Source organism: Vidua macroura, chromosome 3, assembly GCF_024509145.1.
Source record: "Vidua macroura isolate BioBank_ID:100142 chromosome 3, ASM2450914v1, whole genome shotgun sequence".
Lineage (NCBI taxonomy): Eukaryota > Metazoa > Chordata > Aves > Passeriformes > Viduidae > Vidua > Vidua macroura.
The window spans coordinates 79,692,336-79,714,016 of record NC_071573.1 but is presented as its reverse complement, the minus strand read 5'-3'; the positions used below and the strand labels follow the sequence as shown (position 1 = coordinate 79,714,016).

Genomic DNA, 21,681 nt, shown 5'->3' with positions numbered 1-21,681 from the left:
CCTGATATGCCAGCTATGGAATTCAAGAGAATAAGAGGGAAACTGTCGAAAAGGTTAGATCACAGTCTGTCCAAGTTAATTTGCTAGATTTAGTAGATTGTAGTACCACCTGTCAGATGCTATCTGCACATCTTTATTTTCCCTCATGTTCTGTAATTTTATATGAATTTTATGCATGCCTTGCACAAACATGTTTGTGAATTTTAGTAGATGAGGGAGCATTGCACAAAAATGACATTTAATATTTTTTCCAATAATTGTTCCCATTAAATGTCAGGGTTTACACTCATAAAGGTTAAGTGATTTGTTCTAGAAAAGCACTTGTGTCTCAAAGCATTTTTATAAATTACAATTGTTATGGTAGGCTAGCAATTTGTCCACAATACTTCTGAAATTGACATTGCACAATAAAATACATTTATCAAGTATTTTAAAAATAAACAAAACCTCAGGAACCTCAAAATCTTGTCTTTAAGACTGTTCTACACCATAAACTTAGTCCTGTAACCCCAGTACTGGTTTTTGTCTTAAAATATTGGCTTTAATTCAGTTACAAAACAAATGTATTAAAATTCATGTTTTGAATGAGCTTTCAGATGTTAAACATAATGGTTATAATCACTGGGATTAGAATAAAGGCTGAAGAGCTAATATGTAACTGGTAACCCTGAGGTCTTCCTGTGTCTTGTTGAGAAGATAACAGAAAATGTGCTGATGCTTATGCAAGGTAGGCTGGCTGAAGCAGTAAATGCTAAAGGAAGGGGATTATGGAGAACTAGCAGATAGAATGTAGTGTTTACAATATTAAATACAGCAATTATAGTAATAAATCAGAGTGAAACATCTTGGGTTACCAATATATCTTAAAGTCTGAGGTCTTCCTGTATCTTGTTACAGAAATAAGGTAAAATGTTCCAATGTTATTCCAGGCAGATTATCCAGGAGTAAATGTTGTGGGCGAAGGGATTATTGGTACCTGGTAGAGGAAGAGCAAGGCTACGCTACTGAATGTGGTTAGTCACAGGGTCATTTGTGGGTTGGCAGGAGTATGAGCATCTTTTATAATGCACTGGTAATGACATTAAAGGAACATTTATCTGCTGCTTAGAATGGCCTCTAATAAATACAAAAAATGTTTACTGGCTACCCATTGTCTGTTAGTGTGCTCTGATTTTCCTTTGCTCCTGCATAAATACAAATCTGGTTGTAGCTTCATCGCCATGGGGAAAGGAAGAAGGAGCTCATTTGATTTGAATATTCTTACACATCAGTTAGCCATTGCTGATCATTTGTAACAGGGTACAAGGATATGGACAAATAACTGAGAGGTTGGTTGAAATGATAATTCAACCATAAATCTGAAAATGCATGAAAGATAATGATGGGGTTTAACAGGCCCAATTTCTGCAAAGGCAGTATTTTCTGCCTTAACGCCTTGTGCACTAAAGTGGTAAAGAAAACAGTTGACCTGATTTCAATTTCAAGATGGACTTTTAGTAATGTTCTATATAAGCAGCTTGAAGAAGGAGAAATCATGAAATGAAGACAGTAGTGAGTCAAATAATAGATAGTATGGGAAGAATAGTATATAAATACATACAGTAATACATACAATAAGTAGTAAGAGAAGAAGTAAAGAATGAGATGAGCTTTTTTTTTTTTAAGTAAACCATGTTTCGTATTCTAATAGTTCAAGTATTACAGAGAGAATTAATTTTTAACATATTGAAATGTAATACATTTACATATGTAAATGCAAATATTTACATATGTAAATGTATTACATTTACATATTTACATACTTATTTCATCAAATCATAACAGAATTTGAAAAGTCAAGAAAATATAAATTAAGTGAATGGGCAACATGATTCAGGTGAAATTCAGGATGAGGCAATTAAAAGGAATATGATGAACATTCCTATCAAGATGTGTCAGAAATGACCAGAACTGCAGATGACCAGAAGGTTTTGGGAATACTCAAAGGCTGGAAAAAATCTCATTCAGAAATGATCAAGATTTTACTCCTAATACTGAAAACATATAATGAATGTGCTGGTTTTCACAAAAGAAACAAAAATCAGTAGAAAAAATCCGCTTTTTTAAAAAATGTGAGAGTATGTTATGAAATTAAAGTGAGAGCAGTTGAAAACCATGTTGATTTTTTTATGCAGTATGTTTCTACCACGTGGAAACAGGGAGGGGATGATATCAAAAGGATTAGAGAAAATTGGTTGTCTATGTGTCTAGTTTTGATAATTGGCTTTAAATGTTCTAGAGGTAGAAATAAAATTTCATGCTTCAAAGCTGGAATAATTTTGATCTTGAAGATCTGGATGAGACCAGAGATGCATATTTAAGATTTGGATGATTAATGTGTATTACCCCTTTTTGTAGAATTCTTATGCCTTCCACTGAGGAACTTAAGAGTTGAGTTGTTAGTGTAGACAAAGTTTAGCTCTGGTGGGAGCATGTTTGAAATATCCAGTACCCATCTCTTTTGAGTTTTAAACTATGCACAGTCAAATGTATACAAGATATGCCTCTTTTTTTCAAATAAGGAAGCTTGTTTTGGTTGAAGAACCATAAAGTGTTTGACTCCATGAAACATTTCACACCAATAAAAAAGGGTTCAGAAACTTTTGCACTTGTCACATATATACTTCAATAGCAAAATCTTTAAAAGGCAACAGTAGCAAAGGTGTAGCACAAGCGTACAAAGGATGCGAGAGTAGTGGCTTTGTGTTGTCTTTCTGTAGAACTAAAATTAAATGGTATCTAAATATGTTAATATTTATATGGTCTCTCAGTCTGTTTTGTGTGCAGCTGTTTAGCCAAGAAATTAGAATGAATTAAAACCTGCGAGTGTATAAAAGGTCTGTGACAGGGAATCTTTATTATAAAGAAGTGCAGTTCACCAAGAAACTTTTCCCTCATCTTTGCTTTGTATCTTTTATATCTGTTTTGATTTGTGTAAATTGTAGGGGTTAACCATGATGAGTAAATGCAGTCTCTTAACTCTGTAACATGCATATAATGTTTTGGCTTTTTTTTTTTTCTTTTTTTTTTTTTTTCTTTTTTTTTTTTTTTTTTAAGTGAATGAATTTTTAATGTCAGAAGGCCCTGTCCTGCTGGATATGCGTATTAAGCACCTAATGAAAACAAAGCAATTAGTGCAAGCTACTGCCCTGGCAAAACTCTGCTCTGACCATCCAGAAATCTGTGCGAAAGGCAATTTCAAACAAACCTACCTGGTCTGTCTTTGTTCAGGATCACCAAATGAAAGGCTAATGGAAGAAGTAAGTAAATAATGCAGATTTTTTTTTTCTTAGACTTATTTCTTTAATGATAGTAAAGTCACTAATCATAATCTGGTGTTCTATAGAAGAGGTTTTTCTTTTAAAATATGATCTAAAATATTTTTGGTATTTTTTTCTTTTCATTCATGACACTTTTAAACTGAGTAGTAGTGACTCAAAACACTCATGGAAGTGTATTATTAGGTCATTAATAGGCATTTTCTGGCTGTGCCACAGCTTTGTGTTTGATTTTGCTTGAACTATTTTAAAACTGTGCCTCGGATCTCCTTAGTAAAGTGAAGTTAATAATTTTCCCACTCTTATTACTTGAACTATATTGCTTTTTTTCTAGTACATAGAATGGGGCCCTTTAGATGCTGCTTGCAATTCAGAGAATAAATGTAACTTCACCCAAATTCCTGGGTGCAATTGAAGGTGAAATCAGATGTTTGATCTGCTTTGTAATAGAAAATCCTTCTAATTTAAATACAGAAGTCAGAGGGGAGATGACAGCTTTGCTCTTTTGCATTCTTTTGGGTGGCATCTTCATTTCTCATCCCACTCCAAAGTTTTAGCTGAGCCTTTTCCCTCCTTGAAGGCAAACTAACTGCAAATGTCACTTTTCTTGTCTGCCAATGTCTCTGCTGTCTTTTTGTTGCTGTCATCTTTTTATGTTAAATATTAAGCATATTGCAATTGAACATAAAGGGATAAGAGCTGTGCATTGAATAGAGCTGGAAAACTTTCCTGCTCTAGATACAGGTGAAATTTTAAGATGACAGCTTCTCACTGAGCATGTTCTTCAGATACTCAGTAGAATTGGATCAGTCTTGCTCTCCTCCCAGCCCTGGCTGCTGCAGACTCTGTCAGAACAGGCTTAGGAGGGGCTGTGACAGGGCTGTGCAATCTTACCTTTGTTTGCTGGAGACACGCAATGGAACTTGGAATTTCTGACCCTGCAAACATACTTCCTTCCTTACTCAGCCCTAAAACAGAATGGGCTGGTTCAGTGAATGAACTGTGAATCCCCTGGACAAAAGGAATGGGTTAACCTTGTTTCTTTGGATGCCATAAGGTACAGATAAGTTCATACTGGGTTATCAGCGAGAACCTAATTCAGGTATTTCTGATCTTTGGATTGCTTAGATTAGCAGCTTCAGCTAACTGTTTGCAGTATTGCTAACCATTTTGGAAAGATCATGTCTTACCCCAAGAGAAGGCAGATAAGCTTTAACATGTCAGGGTGGACTTACAAACTGAGAAGGACAGTCATTTTGTATTGTGAGAACGGCAGGAAAATAGTAAAAGAAAAAAAAAAAGGTCTAAAAAAGTATATTATCAGTGTGGAAATTTTTATATCTGTTCAGACTAGGCAGGAAAGTAACATTTAAGCAAGTTCTCAGCATGGATTAGTTTAATAGTTTCCTTCAATAATGGAAGAATTCAAACCTGCAGTATGTGAAATGCTATGCTGACAAACATGATGTTACAAACCTTTGTTAGAAACAGGGTCCCTTAGGAAGTGTGACAGGCTGGAAAAGCTTTTAATGAAGAAAGTTCTCTTATAATAAGTTCAGTTCACTGTATTCTTCTCTAAGCTTTTCATTGATGGTCCCTATCTGAGATGGGGCACTGAGCAAAGCAGATCTTCAGTCTAAATTGCTATTACATTTATACTGTTCCATATTAAGAAATGCCGTTTTCTTTAGAAGATAACTTTGAGGTTATTAAACATCCAGTGACATTCAGTGAAGGGCTATTAGTATATTTACAAAGTGTCAATTTAGAGGTGTGAAAATAAGTAGTTGTACTATTCAAAATTGTAGTTTGATTGCTGGATACCGTGGTGCCCAACCCAGCTGTGCTGCTGCCTTACCCAGAGTGCCGGACCAGCTGGGTGTTTGGGTGAGCACTTCTGTTTCTTGCTTTGGGTGGTCTTGTGATTTCTCAAGAGAGACTTCCAACAGTGTTGTTGTCATAGTCAAGCTACTCTTCAGCTGCTGGTGTCAAAGAATAAATACCAGCATGTCCTGCAAGATACACTAATTGAGGTAATCAAACCAGTCTACTGAGAATCAAATTAGACAGTAGTTGTTACAGCAAGGGCACTGCTTCAGTACTGATATAGCTGTCTAGTAGTACTGGGCAACTGTGATTTGCCATAAAACTAAGTACTTCAATTGGTACTTGACAAATAATTTATATTGTACAGACTGTAGCATTTTTCTAGATCAGCATTCAGATGACCTGCTTCTTACTGTACAGCTTTCCTTTTCTTTATATCTTTGATTTTTTAAAAAGTACTAGAACAGTCATTTTAAACCCCAGATTCATTAACCCCCCAGCTCATTGTATTAAAGCAGTAGCAATTCTGGATTAGAATTACAAGTAATTTTCTTTTTTGTGTTAAGCTGCATTTTAAAGTTATAAGTCTTCATATCACTATTACCATATGTATGTGGTATATGTGAATAATTAATATACTTTAAAATTCTTTGGTGACTGGGACACTAGATACAAATAAGTCATGTCTAAGAAAAAGGTTTATGTTCACTCTAATAGAACAGTTTTTCTGGTGGCATGATGAGTTTTGATACTGTCTAGAAATATACTAATATGCTTTCAAGCTCATCTCTATCCAACTGTTAAATTAAAGTTCTGAATTATTGTCTTGCAAAGGCTAATGTGACTGTGTGTCTGAAAATACAACCACTTTCTGAGTCTTGTTCTTCTCTTTCTTCTCTTCTAGATTGCAGAAGTAGATTGCAAGGATGCACTAGAAATGATCTGTAACCTGGAATCTGATGGAGATGAAAAAAGTGCTCTAATTCTATGTGCAGCATTTCTATCTCGCCAGCTGCAGCAAGGGGAGATGTACTGTGCCTGGTGAGTTTGAATCTTGTTTTCTATCTAAGAACAAAAATTTAGTCTGGGGAAGATACATAAGCCATAAGTTAACTTTTGTTTAGCTGATAAAATCTGTGAGCTAAACAGAAAGGAGATAAGACTCTTGGAAAGCTGAAAAAGAAAAGAAATGTATTTTGGAAGATAAGAATCCATTACAGGAATTTGAAGGGTGTCTGTATGATGAGGCAAATGCCAATAGCTGGTTAATAATTTTTCTGTAGAAATAAGAAATTCAATAACTGCAGGCAACTGGTCAGCATTATGTCAGCATTTAATGAGTAAGTACTGTTCTTTCTGTCCTGTAATAACACAGTGTTTCTCTTTCTAACAAACTTAGAAAGGAAGAAGCTCTTTACTACTACTATAACTACAATAATAAGCTAGATGAAGATACTTATTGTTTAGGGCTTGCTGTCATTAATGTGGGAACAAGTAACTGGTCTTTGTTGGCAGATATTTGAGCTGTTAGAGTTTTAATTTCCTCATGCTAACTAGCAAACTTGTATAATTCCTAAAGGATTTGCTTTGTGTGTGCATCTCTGTTTTATGTGCAGCAGCAGGAGAAAACTGCTTATGCAGGATTTTGCTTTAAGAGATTCTGGTAAAGTTTTGGGTGTTATAGCATTCCACAAGGTACTAGCTACTCTTGGCTCTTTGCACCTGAGGAGGAATGAACAAATAAGATAATGTAGATACTGTGATATTCTTTGGCTTTGGGGATTCATTTCTTGCTAAATCACAGTAAGATTCAGCTCTTAAAGAAGAGTAGCTTTAGAAAAAGTGTATCTACCACAGAGAAAAGCCAATCTTCTGTAGGTGTGAGTAATTACTAAGAGTTCAGAAGTATACAGTTCCAGTCTGTGAATAGTAAACTACTGTGCAGGACACTTCTTTTTTTCAAGGCCACATAATGAGTAAAATATGTAGTATGAATTGTGGTAATACAGGATTTATTCTGAACTGTCCTTCTGGATTTGTCATAATTTTGAAATTTAGACACTTAATAGTGTGGGTATTTTAATAAAAGATAAGGTGTAAATAAATTTCAGGCTTTTTCCTTTCCCAAAGTCAAAATGGAAACTGTTCTTAGCCTTGCATTTCTTGTTATAAGACTAGTGGTTGCATTGATGGCCCTGAAATATTGTTCTCTTGTTCTAGGGAACTGACTCTTTTCTGGAGTAAACTGCAGCAAAGGGTAGAGCCTTCTATTCAAGTGTATCTAGAGAGATGTCGTCAACTTTCTGTGTTAACTAAGACTGTTTATCACATTTTCTTCCTGATTAAAGTAATTAATTCAGAGGTAAGGATACTCCTGAAAGAATATTTTTGGGACTTTCAATGGAACTGTAATCAGGAAAATTTATGAAAACTTCTTTGACATCCTGTCTTTCTGTATAGTATCAGTTTCAGGGCAATCCTAATTGGTTTTAGGAAAGGCCATAGCAACTTCCTTCTGCAGGTAAATTATAATTTGATTTATTTTGAATCATTAAAACTTTGGTTCCTTTGCAAAAAAAGAGTGGGATTAAACAGAAAAGCTGGATGCCACAACTGAGATGAAAAAAATTACTAAAGGTGAGGTTATGGCCTCTAGATTTGCCTGTGTCCCTAAATATGGTATTTTCTGTAAGCAAGCCCTAACATTCCTCACTATTATTTTCCATATTTCAAAAATTACAGAAAATTGAGACGACCAGCTTATGAGGAAAGGAAATTAAGGGTGTATGTTAATATATAAGAAAAGTAAAATTACAGGAAATTAGAAAGAAAAGAAGAAACTACACAAAAAAACCCCAAAACTACAACTCAAAATCTTTTGAACTGCCACTTATGAATGCAGTTTATTTTGATAAATTAAATACTTGTCTCTTGTGGGCTTAGATCCAATGTTACATTAAAACCCTGCTCATCTTTCTCAGCTAACCTTGTCATCTAGTTTTCTTAGTTTCTTTAGTAGTTGCAATATTTAATATTGATAGCTAAATTGAGCTCTTGTGAAGATTTCTTTAAGTTGGGAAATTAATTCTAAGCATAAAAATTCCTGGTTTTGTTTTTCAGTGTTCTGGTATGGCTAATCATGGGCTTCTAAATTCAAGGATTTCCCCCCCCCCCCCCCACCTCTGTCAGATGTGAAATAAATTGGAATTAGAGAGGGGGAGGAAAATAACTTTCACAGAGTCTTGTGATAGTAAGATCTCTGCTCTGTGCCATATTGATTTTTCTCCAGTGAGCATTTGAGCATTTACTTGTTGGCAGAAATTGGAGACCATGTAGGTAGTAGACTTGTACATTCATAAATTTGCTGAACTTTATTCTCGTGTATGCCACAGTCTCTTCTCGTGCATCCCTGGCAGCATAAAGAGCTTGTAAAGTCAATGTAAATGTAAATGGTGTTTCCTTAGGGTATGAATGAGTAAAGGCCACATGACCTTTAGAACATTCAAATGATGGAATATTTAACAAAACCTAACTATACTTACTGCTTTCAGTTGGACTGAAGCCATGCGTTCATTTGAGGTCAGTTGACTTTGAAGTGACATAATTTTTAAAAATAAAAGTAGAGCTTTTACCTTAAGTGATCTTCAAATTATAGATCTTTCTGATGATCACGTGTTTTTCTTTAACTGCAGCAATTTTTACCATTTGAATTCTACCCAGTGTTAAGTTGATGTTTCATAGAAGCTCATCTCAAATACCTGTGGCACAACTGATAGGCTTTATTCCAAGGAAAAGGCTCAATATTACTCTAATATAAACTGAACACCTCTAACATACAGTCCAAAAGTCCTCAAACTAGACAGAACATATAATTAATTGGTCTTTGAATGTAAACTTCAACATTTTCTTAGTAGCATGAAGACAAATTATGCAACTTAAGGAATAGCATCTGAAGACAATCCATTCTGTTTCTTGTGGTAAAAAGTATTACTGTGAATCCCAGGTGCTTTTCTGACACTTATGATTGAATAATGACATCTTTTACTTAAAAGTATAGAAAGAGGTAGATAAAATGGCTTACTAAAATTAGTCTTGCTTTACAGATTGATGGTGCTGGACTTGCGACGTGCATTGAACTGTGTGTGAAAGCATTGCGCTTGGAATCCAGTGAAAATGCAGATGTCAAGATATCTATTTGCAAGACTATCTCCTGCTTACTTCCAGATGATTTGGAGGTGAAACGTGCTTGTCAGCTGAGTGAATTTCTTCTGGAACCCACTGTGGATGCATATTATGCTGTTGAAATGCTATATAATCAGCCTGACCAGAAGTATGATGAAGAGAATCTTCCAATACCAAATTCTTTGCGCTGTGAGCTCTTACTTGTACTGAAAACTCAGTGGCCTTTTGATCCAGAGTTCTGGGACTGGAAAACTCTAAAGCGTCAGTGTCTGGCACTTATGGGAGAGGAGGCATCCATCGTGTCATCCATAGACGAACTAAATGATAGTGAAGTTTATGAGAAGGTTGAGGATGGCCAAGAAGATAGTAAAGAAACTTCTCTGAATGGGCTTGCTGGCATTGATGAGGCTACCAGCCTTCTTAGGGGTATCAGAGATGAAAAGCAGAAAAAAAGAGAAATCAAAAAACTCAGAGAGAGAGGGTTCATATCAGCTAGATTTAGGAACTGGCAAGCTTACATGCAGTATTGTGTGTTATGTGACAAGGAATTCCTAGGTCATAGAATAGTTAGGCATGCACAGAAACATTACAAAGATGGAATTTACAGTTGCCCTATTTGTGCCCAAAATTTTAGTTCTAAAGAAAACTTTGTTCCCCATGTAACTTTGCATGTGAAAAAATCTAGCAAGGAGAGATTGGCTGCTATGAAACCACTGAGGCGACTGGGAAGACCTCCTAAAATAGCAACTGCCAATGAGAATCAGAAAACAAATTCTGTATCCAAACAGGAGCAACGACCCATTAAGAAGAACAGCCTCTATTCAACAGACTTCATTGTGTTTAATGATAATGATGGCTCAGATGATGAAAACGATGACAAAGATAAACCTTACATACCAGAGATAGTGCCAGTTCAAAAGCCACCCCCTGTTAATGAATTCACCTGCCCTGTAACACTTTGTAAAAAAGGCTTTAAATATTTTAAAAATCTAATAGCACATGCAAAGGGCCATAAAGATAATGAAGAAGCTAAACGTTTCCTTGAAATGCAGAGCAAAAAAGTGATTTGCCAGTACTGTAGACGACATTTTGTAAGTGTTACTCACCTGAACGATCATTTACAAATGCACTGTGGCAGCAAGCCTTATATCTGCATACAGATGAAATGTAAGGCTGGCTTTAACAGTTATGCTGAGCTGCTGACCCATAGGAGAGAGCATCAAGTCTTCAGAGCTAAGTGTATGTTTCCCAAATGTGGCAGAGTGTTTTCTGAAGCCTATTTACTCTATGATCACGAAGCACAACACTATAATACCTATACCTGCAGAGTCACAGGCTGTGGGAAGGTGTACCGCTCACAGAACGAACTGGAGAAGCATGTTGAGGATCACAACAAGCAGACTGAGAAAGAAGAGCAGCCTGAAAACCAAACTAATCAGCCTGATCTTAGTCAGCCTTCTAAAGCTAATGAAAGTACTGATGGAGTTGCAGTTAAAGAGGAATTGACATCTCCTCCAGCTGAAAACCGAAGCAGTTTCATTGAAGGAGAAAACGTCTGGAACCAAATCAAATCAGAGCCAGTAGGGAATGAAAGTGTAAATGCATCGGTGAGTGTACTGCAGCAAAGTAATTCCTTGCCTAATGCTGGTTCAGAGCAGTCTCCTGTGGGTTCAATAAAAACAGAAGAAACAGTTCCAGCAGGCAGCATTAAGCTGTCTGTTGTTAACCAGAAGATCCGAGATAACTTCATGAAAAGAGGTAAATTGGCTGCTACTGCTAGTAAAGTAGATACTACTAAACCTGGAGTCCAGCAGTTGTGCCCATCAGTTGACTCTTGTCTTCCAGTTTTCCAAGAGAGAAAGGAGGAAGGCTGTCTCAGTCAGACTCAGAATATTCAAACTGTTTCTGTGACCTCAGACACATTAAAACCAGAAGCCCTTGAATCAAAAAGCTTAGAAAGACAAGTGAGCATTGTAAATCCATTCAGCATGCAGAATCAGACAGGGTATCGAAACGGTGTACCCATTTCCAAACTTGAAATTGAAGACAGTATTAAAGCTGCAGCTAATCTATACAACCTGCCTTTAAAAACTTTAGAAAGTATTACATTTATTCCATCACAGCCTAACATAAATAGCTCTTTAGTTCCAGCTGTGTCACCAGCAGCCCCAGTTCAGAAATTTAATTGTCAGGTTGAGGGGTGTACTCGAACGTACAATTCGTCACAGAGCATTGGCAAACACATGAAGGCAGCACACCCTGATGAATATGCTGCTTTTAAAATGCAGCGTAAGAATAAGAAACCGCGAAAATCCAGCAATCTGCAAAATGTGCCGAATGATGAGAAGATTGTATATCTTACGCCATCACAAGTGGGCAATCCCAGTGATGCTGCTTTTACTGCACAGAACAAATCAAATTTGAATCCCACCTGTTCCAGTCAAGTGCAGCATGTCTCAAGTACTCTTTTCCCAACCCACCTAGAAAATCTGGCGAATCCTATGTTGCCTATAGTGGAAAGCGTCATAAATCCAAATTTGTCTACTCGTATTAAAAGCGAGCCGGAGAGTGTTTTGTGTTCACAAATGGAAAATTTGTCTGCTACAACCTTACCTTCCCAGTTGGATGATCTGGCAAAAACAGTTATGCCTTTGAATATTGATGGTGGTTCAGATCCTTTTCTTCCTTTGCCTGCGGAAAATGGTCCAATGTCTCTCTTTCCTTCATCAGCAGAGAATCCTCCAAATTCAGTCTTCTCACAACAGGAAAATAACACAAATAGCTTTTCTTTGCAACTAGAAGGAAACACTAGTTCTGCCTTCCCAAAAGAGGAAAGTGTTGATCAAATATTTCCCTCACAATTGAGTACTGAAAATAACTTCAGTGAAACTAGTTCTCAGCACCCAGCTTCAGAAAAGGTGAAAAAAGATCGTGGCAGGGGCTCAAATGGGAAAGAAAGGAAGCCAAAACATAACAAGCGAGCAAAGTGGCCAGCAATAATTAGAGATGGCAAATTTATCTGTAGCAGGTGTTTCAGAGTTTTTACTAATCCTAGATCACTTGGTGGTCACTTATCTAAGAGGTCTTACTGTAAGCCTCTTGAAGGATCAGAAATTTCTCCAGAAGCTCTACAGGCTAATGGACAGTCTTTGCTTGCCAGTATGATTCTTTCTTCAAATTCATTAAACTTGCAGCAACCTCAGGAGTCTGCCTTCAATCCAGAGACTTGTTTTAAAGATCCATCATTCCTCCAGTTACTTGCAGCTGAAAATCGTTCTGCACTGCAGCCTATGTTTCCACGGGCCAATGTGACTAACTTTAATACCAGTGGGAATGAGGAAGGTAATCAAATTATAAAGCAAGCCTTGGAAACTGCAGGCATCCCAAGTAGCTTTGATAATACAGAAGCACTTCCACGTGTGGTTACAAGCTGTGTCTCCGGAACAACTCAGATAAATGCAGCTGTTCTCCCCAGCTCAGCCACGCCCTCTCTGCTGCAGACAGTCTGTAACCCCAGTACCCTGCTGACAGACCAAAACAGGACCCTCAATGCCAAAATTCCTCCACTAAACGAATGCAAGACTTTGCCTGTTTTTGCAACAGAGAACTTAATGCTAAAGACCATTGAAAATGGCTTGTGTCCTAGCTCATATTCTAACACTGTTGCAGCAGCACAAAACTTTGCAGGGAACAGTTCACGAGTTTCAGTTATCAGTAGTCCCAAGAATTCGGGATCAAGTAACTTGAATAAGAAGGGAACCAGCTCTTCAAAGAGGAAGAGAAAAACACCTACACCCCTGCTTGTGCCCAATACATCACAGAAATTAGCAGTAAACAATGCAACAGTAATGGGACTTCTAACCAAAAGCACTGAAGGAAACATGCAAATACAGGGAGAAAATTTTCAGTCCAACTTGCTGGCAAATTGTGGCTCTCAAACAGTGGTGGAAAACCTTGCACAGAAACTCAGTAATGTTGACAATCAGTTATTCATGGCCAGTATCAAAGAGAATTTCAAAACAAATCTTGAGGCTCATACAGTTCTGCCTCCTTTAACAGTAAAAACTGAAAATGGGGATTCCCAAATGATGGCTGCAAATTCTTGTGTGCAGGCAAATTCGGAAGAACAGATTTCACAGGACAGTGTTATGCAGAACTTTGAAAAAACCCTGGAAATAATTAAAACTGCTATGAATTCACAGGTGCTTGACGTGAAAACTGAAATTCAGGATACTGTTGCTGCTTCAGGACACAACTTGCAAGTAAATAATGCCCAGGCTGCTTCAGAAAATTCTGCACACAGTGTAAAACTACCCACTTCTACACAGTTTGCTGTGCACACAGGGAAGGTTGCTGCTGCAAAGGGTAGCTCTGCTCAGTATGAGATATCTCAAAAGGATGATACCCAAATGTCAGAAATTTTGGAAGGCTTGCAAAAACTGAAGCTAGAAGATGATTCTCCCATTCCCATCTCTGAGACTGTTTCTCAGTGTCCTCCAGCAGATAAGCTAGCACCAGCAGTTCCTGTTGTATCAATTGAAAATAAACCTCTCATCCAGCTATCTGCAGAGGCAAGTAACATTCAGTTTAGTGATAGAGTTAATAAACCTTTTGTATGTCAGAATCCTGGCTGCAGTTACAGTGCTATGACTAAAGACGCATTGTTTAAACACTATGGCAAGATCCATCAGTACACTGCAGAAATGATACTAGAAATAAAGAAACACCAACTGAAGTATGCCCCATTCAAATGTGTTGTAGCTACCTGTCCAAAAACATTCACAAGAAACTCTAATCTCCGAGCACACTGTCAGCTTGTACATCATTTTACAACAGAGGAGATGGTAAAATTAAAAATTAAGAGGCCTTATGGCAGAAGGTCTCAAAATGAAACTGTAAACACAGCCCCACAACCTGTTGAAATAAAAACTGTGCAGACACTAGTAATAGAAAACAAAACTGTAGCTCCATTGGTCAAAGAAACTCAGATAAAGGAAGTTGTAGAGCCCGTAAAAGTATTGGAAAAACTTCTGCCAGAAAATAATATTCCTGAAAGACTGGAAAAACCTCCACAGGTGGTTTCTGTTCCACTGGAGCAGCACAATCCAGCATCTTTTGATAGTACACCGGAACAAACCAAAGTACGCAAGGCTAGGAAGCACAGGAAGGAGAAAGAGGAGAGGAATGGTAGGAAGCCCGTAACAAAATCTCTGGAGTTTCCCACTAGGTACAGCCCTTACAGACCATACCGGTGTGTCCATCAGGGCTGCTTTGCAGCTTTCACAATACAACAAAACCTAATTCTTCATTACCAAGCTGTGCACAAATCAGACCTCCCTGCTTTCTCTGCTGAAGTGGAGGAGGAGAATGAGCAAGGCAAAGAGGAACGTGAGGAGGTGGAAACCAAACCTGCTGTCAGAGAGTTCAGGTGTGAGGTGAGTGACTGCTCTCGCATCTTCCAGGAGGTTACCAGCTTGATACAGCATTATATGAAGCTTCATGACATGACCCCAGAGCAAATTGGAAGCATGAAATCCGCTCCAGAGGTGGGAAGGTTTTTCTGTGACCAGTCTCAGTGTAAGTCCTCATTTACAGCATATCTTAATTATGTTGTGCATCTTGAGACGGAGCACAGTGTTGATATAAAGCCAAACAAAGTAGAAGATGATGGCATGTTCAAGTGTGACTGTGAAGGCTGTGACCGTATTTATGCTACTAGGTCTAACCTCTTGAGGCATATTTTTAACAAACATAATGACAGGCATAAAGATCATCTAATAAGACCCAGGAGACTGACACCAGGCCAGGAAAATATTTCGAGCAAAGCAAATCAGGAGAAACCTTTGAAGTCTAAACAGAGAGGACTCAAAAACAGATCAGGAAAAGAGGGTAACAGGCTTTCAGTGAAAACAAAACGAAAGAAAAATGTGAACTTGGAAAACAAAAACTCAAAAGGAATACAGGTTCAGGAAAATAAGGGTTATTCACTGAAACGTGGCAAGTACGTGTATTTTATAAAGGCCAGAAACGATGCCTTGTCGGAATGTACAAGCAGGTTCATAACTCAGTATCCATGTATGATAAAAGGGTGTTCATCCGTAGTCACAAGTGAAAGTAACATAATAAGGCATTATAAATGTCACAAACTGTCCAAAGCTTTTACTTCCCAACACAGGAATCTTCTTATTGTATCTAAAAAACACTCTGTCACCCAAGTAAAAGAAGCCTCTTGTGAGCCGGAGGAAACTGATCAAAAAACTGATGTGAAAGAGCCTGAACCGAGTGTGACAGCGAGCAATAATGATTCAAGCACAACTACCTTATCACAAAAGGAAACTGAAAAAGGTGAGAAGGATGAAGTGGATGAACTGACAGAACTATTCATTACTAAACTAATTAATGAGGATTCTTCAACTGTTGAAAATCAAGCAAAAATCTCTTCCAATGTAAATAGTGATTTGCAGGAGACCAGCTCCTGCCCCTCAGAGAAGCAAAAATCAAATAACCTGAAAAGAGCAAATAAAGAAAAAAATGTTTCTCAGAGTAAGAGAAAGAGAGCTGAGAAAACAGAGGAAGCTCTGCCCAGTGGCGTGAGTAGCCTGCACAAGGAGGAAGAGACTGCTGTCGCCATTCAAACGGCCGAGGAGCAACCTGCAGCTTTTGACTGGAGCTCATTCAAGCCAATGGGTTTTGAAGTGTCGTTCCTCAAGTTCCTTGAAGAATCTGCTGTGAAGCAAAAGAAGAACTCTGAAAGAGAATACCATAGCGGTGGAACCAAAAAAGGATCCCATTCAAACTCTCGGAAAGCCAGCGAGAAGGCCCCTGTAGCAAGCGATAACGTCTCCTGGTCGTGTTCTGAAACTGAAACCCTGGTACTATTTGCCAACCCATCACAGCTTCCATGTGGTGATAATGTAAAGATAGTGTTAGACAAGACTCTTAAAGACTGCACTGAGCGTGTGTTGAAGCAGCTTCAGGAAATGAAACCTGTTGTCAGTTTGAGAAAGCTCGAAGGACGTTGGGAGGATGATCCAGAGGTTATAGCTGCAAAAGTAATTGTTTTGGGTACTGAGGAAGGGGAATCAAAGTCCTGAAAACCTAATGTGTTTAACCATAATAGAATTTATTTTGAATAGGAAGCCATCAAGCATGCTAGTAACTGTGGAGCTCTTTTATTTTGAAGTGATTTAATCTAGCAAAAAACATGACATTAGTCATGTAAATGTCTTATTTGTTTTTATCCCTATGGGACTTGAAGAAAGTAATTGCTTCAGTTTTGTAAATACTTGATCAAGACCTCAACTTTCTATCAGATTGTCCTTTTCCATAAACTAAATCTTTGTGAGTTGTCTGTGATTGGTATCTTTCACCAGGTTACTTCTCATGTATAACAGTTTTCTTTATTTGTAGATACATTTTTTTGTATATATTTATTATTGTAAATCATTTGCTGCCACCAGCAGTCTGTAAGTCTAAACTATTAAATGACACATTTATATTCGGAATTTTAATTTGTAACTAAGTGAGCAAGTTTTTAAAACTGTCCTTTAATCATTTTAAATTAAGAACTTTTGAACTAAAGCTAGCTAAGTCTATCATATCCAGTTTATTTTGCATAAAACATTTATTTACAGAAGAAAAGCTGGATAAGATCACATTTCATAGGTTAAACGTACTGACACACTCTCATTTTTGTAAATTTTAACATCCAGTATCTATGGATGATATTCATATGTAGTTAACACATAAATATAATAGTTTTCTTATAGCTACATTTTTCATTGCTTTTAATTGGTTACAAAGCATTTATGATTCCATAATAAAAATGGAAATGTGAATAAAAATAGTTTGCTAAATTGAAGATTTAAAACAATATTTGGTATTAAAGAATCCGTTGTGAATGTGATAGAAAATTAGTAGTGTGGAGCAGTGTATATATTTGAGGTGGTGATTTGTGAAGTAGCCCAGTATTGCCTTAAATAAAAACACATTTCATTTCTTGTTTTATACATGTGATCTTATAAAGGTTATTTTTGTTTCTGTAACTTAGATTGGTGTATAGTTTAATTTTTGTTAAAAAAACAAAACAAAACAAAAAAACTTCAGAAACCGTTTTTTGTAAATAGTGGGTTTATAAAACAGATGGGTTTATTTTGATAATACCGGTTTGGTATCTATCTATAAAATACACGAGTCCTTATGCCATACCATTAAAAACTAAATAAACAAGGCACTTTCTGAAAGGGAAGTGAGATGGTGATCTTACAGATAAACTCGGTGGTTGTGCTCTGTTGGTGGCATAGGCTCCCTTTGCGCTCCTCTGCCTCTCGCTGACTGTTCGTGGCACCAGTCACAACCTCTCTTTTCCACACTGGAATGAGCCTCAGAAGTGGTGCTGCTTGTAGAGCCCGGGATTGGAGCAATTCCTCTGTATGCTGCTAACTGAAATGACAGGTATCCCATTTGTTGAGTAACCAAAAGTGTGAATGCATTGGTGGGAGCTGTCAGTACCCAGGAATCTTCAGTGTTGGTTTTCATGCGTGGTTATGTTTGACTCAGCTAGCTGGATTGTGTGGTACCAAAAACTTTTCTTAGATTATTATCGTTACTGGATGTGACCTACCTTCAGTAATATAAAACAGTCTTTATCTTGGGTGAGATTGGCTTGATTTTTTTTTTTTCTATAAACTTGTCTTGCTGTGGAAAGCTTTTGCATTAAATGCTAGATTTGACTGCTTGTAAGCTATTCACCTGGAATCTCTGATAGTTTTCCTGAATATCAGTGCAGAGGGCACCTTCCTACAACCAAATGAAATGACTTGTTGCGAGAGTGAGGATTTTGTGTTAACAGCAACATCATTTGACCTCGGGCCCAGCCCTTGGTTTGCTACATGGTGCTAAATTGCTTACCTTCGCAGAAAGCCTGTGCTTCCATTTGAACAGAGCCCGTCAGCTCCTCTCGCTTTCCATCCCTCCCAAGTGACCAAACTCTTATTATGCCACGTTAGTAAATCAAAGGTGCAGTCTGAGAATGATAAAACCAAAACAAACCCTTGCATTTTGACTCTAAGAGCGATCATTGTAATCATTACAAGTACACAGTGCCATTTTCTACCTGCCAGAGGCCGCTGGTCCCCCTGGATGGAGCTGCTGTTGGATACCAGCCACGGTGATTGTAGAGGGAACTTCTGCAGGGGAGAAGAGGGCAGAGATCCTCTGGAGAGGATCCTCAAAGCTCACCTGAGTTCTCTTGTTTTCAGCTGTACCTAACCACTTCAGTCACTATCAACAGACCTCGCAACTGTTAGTCTTTAGAAGAATGTTTGTGTTGTGTAAGTTGAATAGTTTCAACATTCCAAATGATTGATACTGTATCATTTGCAGTTCGTGGACTGAGAATAGCATACAACTATTTAGCTACACAGTGTTATACTAGAATGCTATTTAAAAAAAGAGAAACTGATTAAAAAATCCAATGCCATAAATATCCAGGAAGCAATTTCTGATTTGGATCTGAATTTCTGAGAATAAAATATTTAATACTGTCTCATCCCAATCAATCCAATTAAAGCAGATGCTGTACCCATATAGTTAGTACACTCCCTTTTAGGTGGTTACTGAAGGCCTGTCCAACAGGTAAGCTAGTATGGGGTTTGTTGTTTCCTTTTTAAAAAACAAACAGAAGTATTTTGAACTTAAAATGGGGTACCAGAGGCAGGGTCTGATTTAAAATGTCACAGACTGCAGAGGGCACTCTGGTTTGTAAAGCCACCTACAGAAACACCCAAAGAAATAAATGTGGTGTTTGCATTCAGATGTTTTACCTTGGGTGATACAGAAAACTTCCCACCCTAGCAGTTGTAGCACAGCTGGATGGGCAGCTTCTCTGGGGCCTGAAGCAACACCCCTGCCCTTGGGGCTGCTGGGTGGGATGGGGCTCCGAGGCGGCCAAGCCAGATGTACCAGCAGCACTTCAGCCTGTGGGGTGCCCCAAAGGTGCTCTTGGCCCCACTGCCCAGTCCTCTGTCTTCTGCCTTTTCTTTCTCCTTCCTTTATGTCTCTGCCTTCCAGAATTGTCACCCATTAACTGTGGAGCATTCAAGCAAAGGTGCTTTCTTTGAAGCCCCTTGTTGCCATTAGGAATGTGCTGACTAAAGCAGCAGGTGTTGCTGATGGGGAAGCAACCAAATTGAGGGGTCTGTCTGAATGCAGAGCATGGACTGTTTTGTCATCAAAAGACACCTTTAAAGTGACAGTCAGCTTCTCTGGTGCTCAACTATGTTTGTAAAGAAATCTGCTATTACCTGAGCCCTAATTCAGTGTAAATAAGATTAGTGGGATTGTCCCCACATGTTTCAGGGTGGGCCTTCTCAGCAAGATGGGGGGACTGTTGGTTCTAGAGCATTATGCTGGCACATTTGGTCTAGGATGCTGGATAGTAAGTGGGCAATGCTTGTACAGATAACACTGGAATCAGTTGTTGGGTCAGGTGAGAGGCTAGTTGGCTAATTGTTTCACTTAATTTCTGTGCCAAAGAATTGGTTGGCTGGGGCTCCCACCTGTGTGCAGGGGAGAGAGGGACAGGGGCAGGGACAGGCTGCACTGGGGTTTAGGTCCTCGAGCTGTAGAAGCTCCTGCTCATGCACTGCTCAGCCCTGCCTGGAGACTTGGTACAGAGATGATACAATTAAAGGGATAGGAAATGGTGCCACTGGTACTGGAGAAGGGAGTTAGAGGAAAGAAGCTATCAGCAAATAGGGAAATATTTTGTCTGTGTCTTTTTTTCAAACCTCTTCTGTCCCAAGGCAAGAAGCTTACTTGGATTTTAAGGAAAATGAGAGTCTATGTAAGACACAGATCTTTTGATGTTTGCAGGGATGTTTTGAAATACTAATGAGGTAAATATTTTTGTATGAATGTGCATGCAGTGATTATGTTGTTTCTCCATTACAGTATGGGCTCAGATCAGCTTCCTATCAATTGCTTATATCCTTGCAGAACATAGCACTTGAGTTCAGTTTTTTAAAATGTTAGTCTGAGTGATTCAGAAGTTTAGGGATCAAACCTGTAAACTCATTTGAACCAAAAATGTAATAGCAAATGCCTTCAGGGGTGCATGGATGAGCAAAACTTAAACTGGAGAACAAAGGCATATAAAAGTGGGGAAGGAGTCAGTAGAAGACCAAATGGTTGCCAAGAGCAAGGGTTCAGAAAGCGGATGAATTGGTTTCTGTTCTCTCAGGTTAAGTGTTGCTCATTTCCTTTTCATTAGTAGCCATGTCAAACACTCAAATTTTGCAGCACATGATGTGAAGGCTACTTGGCAGTTTGCTGTGAGTGAGTTGGGTTATGTGGAGTTTGTCCATAATAATATTTCAAAATACTTCTCATGTAAGGTACTGGCTTTGTCAAATCTGAAGTATCCTCCAAGACTCGAAACATCGATTTTGGAGTTTATTTACAATTTCTTGGCTGTTGGAAGATAGAATTAAAAATAAAACTTTGAATATCCATTCCAAAGAATTAGAGTTCTTGTCTGATGGGAAAATTTTTCGTCTAAGTGGTAATCTCTGACCAGCCACAGAGCTTTAGGGGGTCTCTAAAACCCTTCAAGCCCTGACTTAACTTTTTTATTAGAGAGCTGCTAATGCACTGATTTTATCAGAAACCTGTGCTGGCTAAACTGTGTTTGCTTCTTTTCATTTTCTATTTGCTTCTCTTCATTTTCTATCAAATAAACCTTACTTTAAAAACAATGAATAAATATTTTTTCATTAATGTGCTCTTAAATATCTGTCTGCAGTTATGAAAACCCAGATATTTCAGAAACATTTTTTTCTTTGACAGTGTTGCCCTTGTCTTAATAAAATGATGCATGAGGGTCCAGATGGGCCAAGATAATTTTGGGGTTTGTTCTCAGTTACTTAAGCTGCGGCAGTTGCAGTTTCACAGGGTTCACGGGCGGTTTCCCTTCGGAATTTTTGATGGGTTTTGTCCAGGAAAAGACTTTCTAACTGCATTTCTGTCATGAGCCACCTTCTGTGTATGTAGAGGTTTAACAGAAAATGTTCTGATTTGTATAAAACACCCTGTCTCTATATAAGCACTGATTCAGCATCAGTCAAGATTTAAAACTTTACTGGCCACAAGTTGGCAAGCTGGTATCTGAGGGACTGCTGTTGCTGCTAATTTCAGCAGCACCAAATGTCTTCCCATATTTTATAAAAGTAGGTTTATTTTAGGGGGGAAAAAACCAAACAACAACAACAAACCCTACCCGGAAAATCACCATCAAAAGTTCATAGCTTGTTCATTAGTTGCTAAGTTTTGCTCTGTAACTGCCACTCGTTAAATG

The 21,681-nt window shown here is 38.1% G+C and overlaps 1 protein-coding gene across 4 annotated transcripts in view; it reads left to right on the top strand.

Annotated features, from left to right (window-relative positions):
• Positions 1 to 17,984, top strand: part of ZNF292 (zinc finger protein 292) — a 50,997-nt gene extending 33,013 nt beyond the window's left edge. For 2 of the 4 annotated variants that reach the window (XM_053974813.1, XM_053974811.1), the window contains exons 5-8: positions 3,097 to 3,299; positions 6,049 to 6,185; positions 7,365 to 7,506; positions 9,248 to 17,984. In XM_053974813.1, the coding sequence (XP_053830788.1) occupies positions 3,097 to 3,299; positions 6,049 to 6,185; positions 7,365 to 7,506; positions 9,248 to 16,420 (7,655 nt within the window). In that variant the 3' untranslated portion in view covers positions 16,421 to 17,984. Of the gene's footprint in view, positions 1 to 3,096; positions 3,300 to 4,284; positions 4,375 to 5,293; positions 5,351 to 6,048; positions 6,186 to 7,364; positions 7,507 to 9,247 lie in introns of those variants that run through there. The other 2 variants (XM_053974814.1, XM_053974815.1) reach the window with 2 other exon arrangements.
• Positions 17,985 to 21,681: the final 3,697 nt, after the last annotated feature.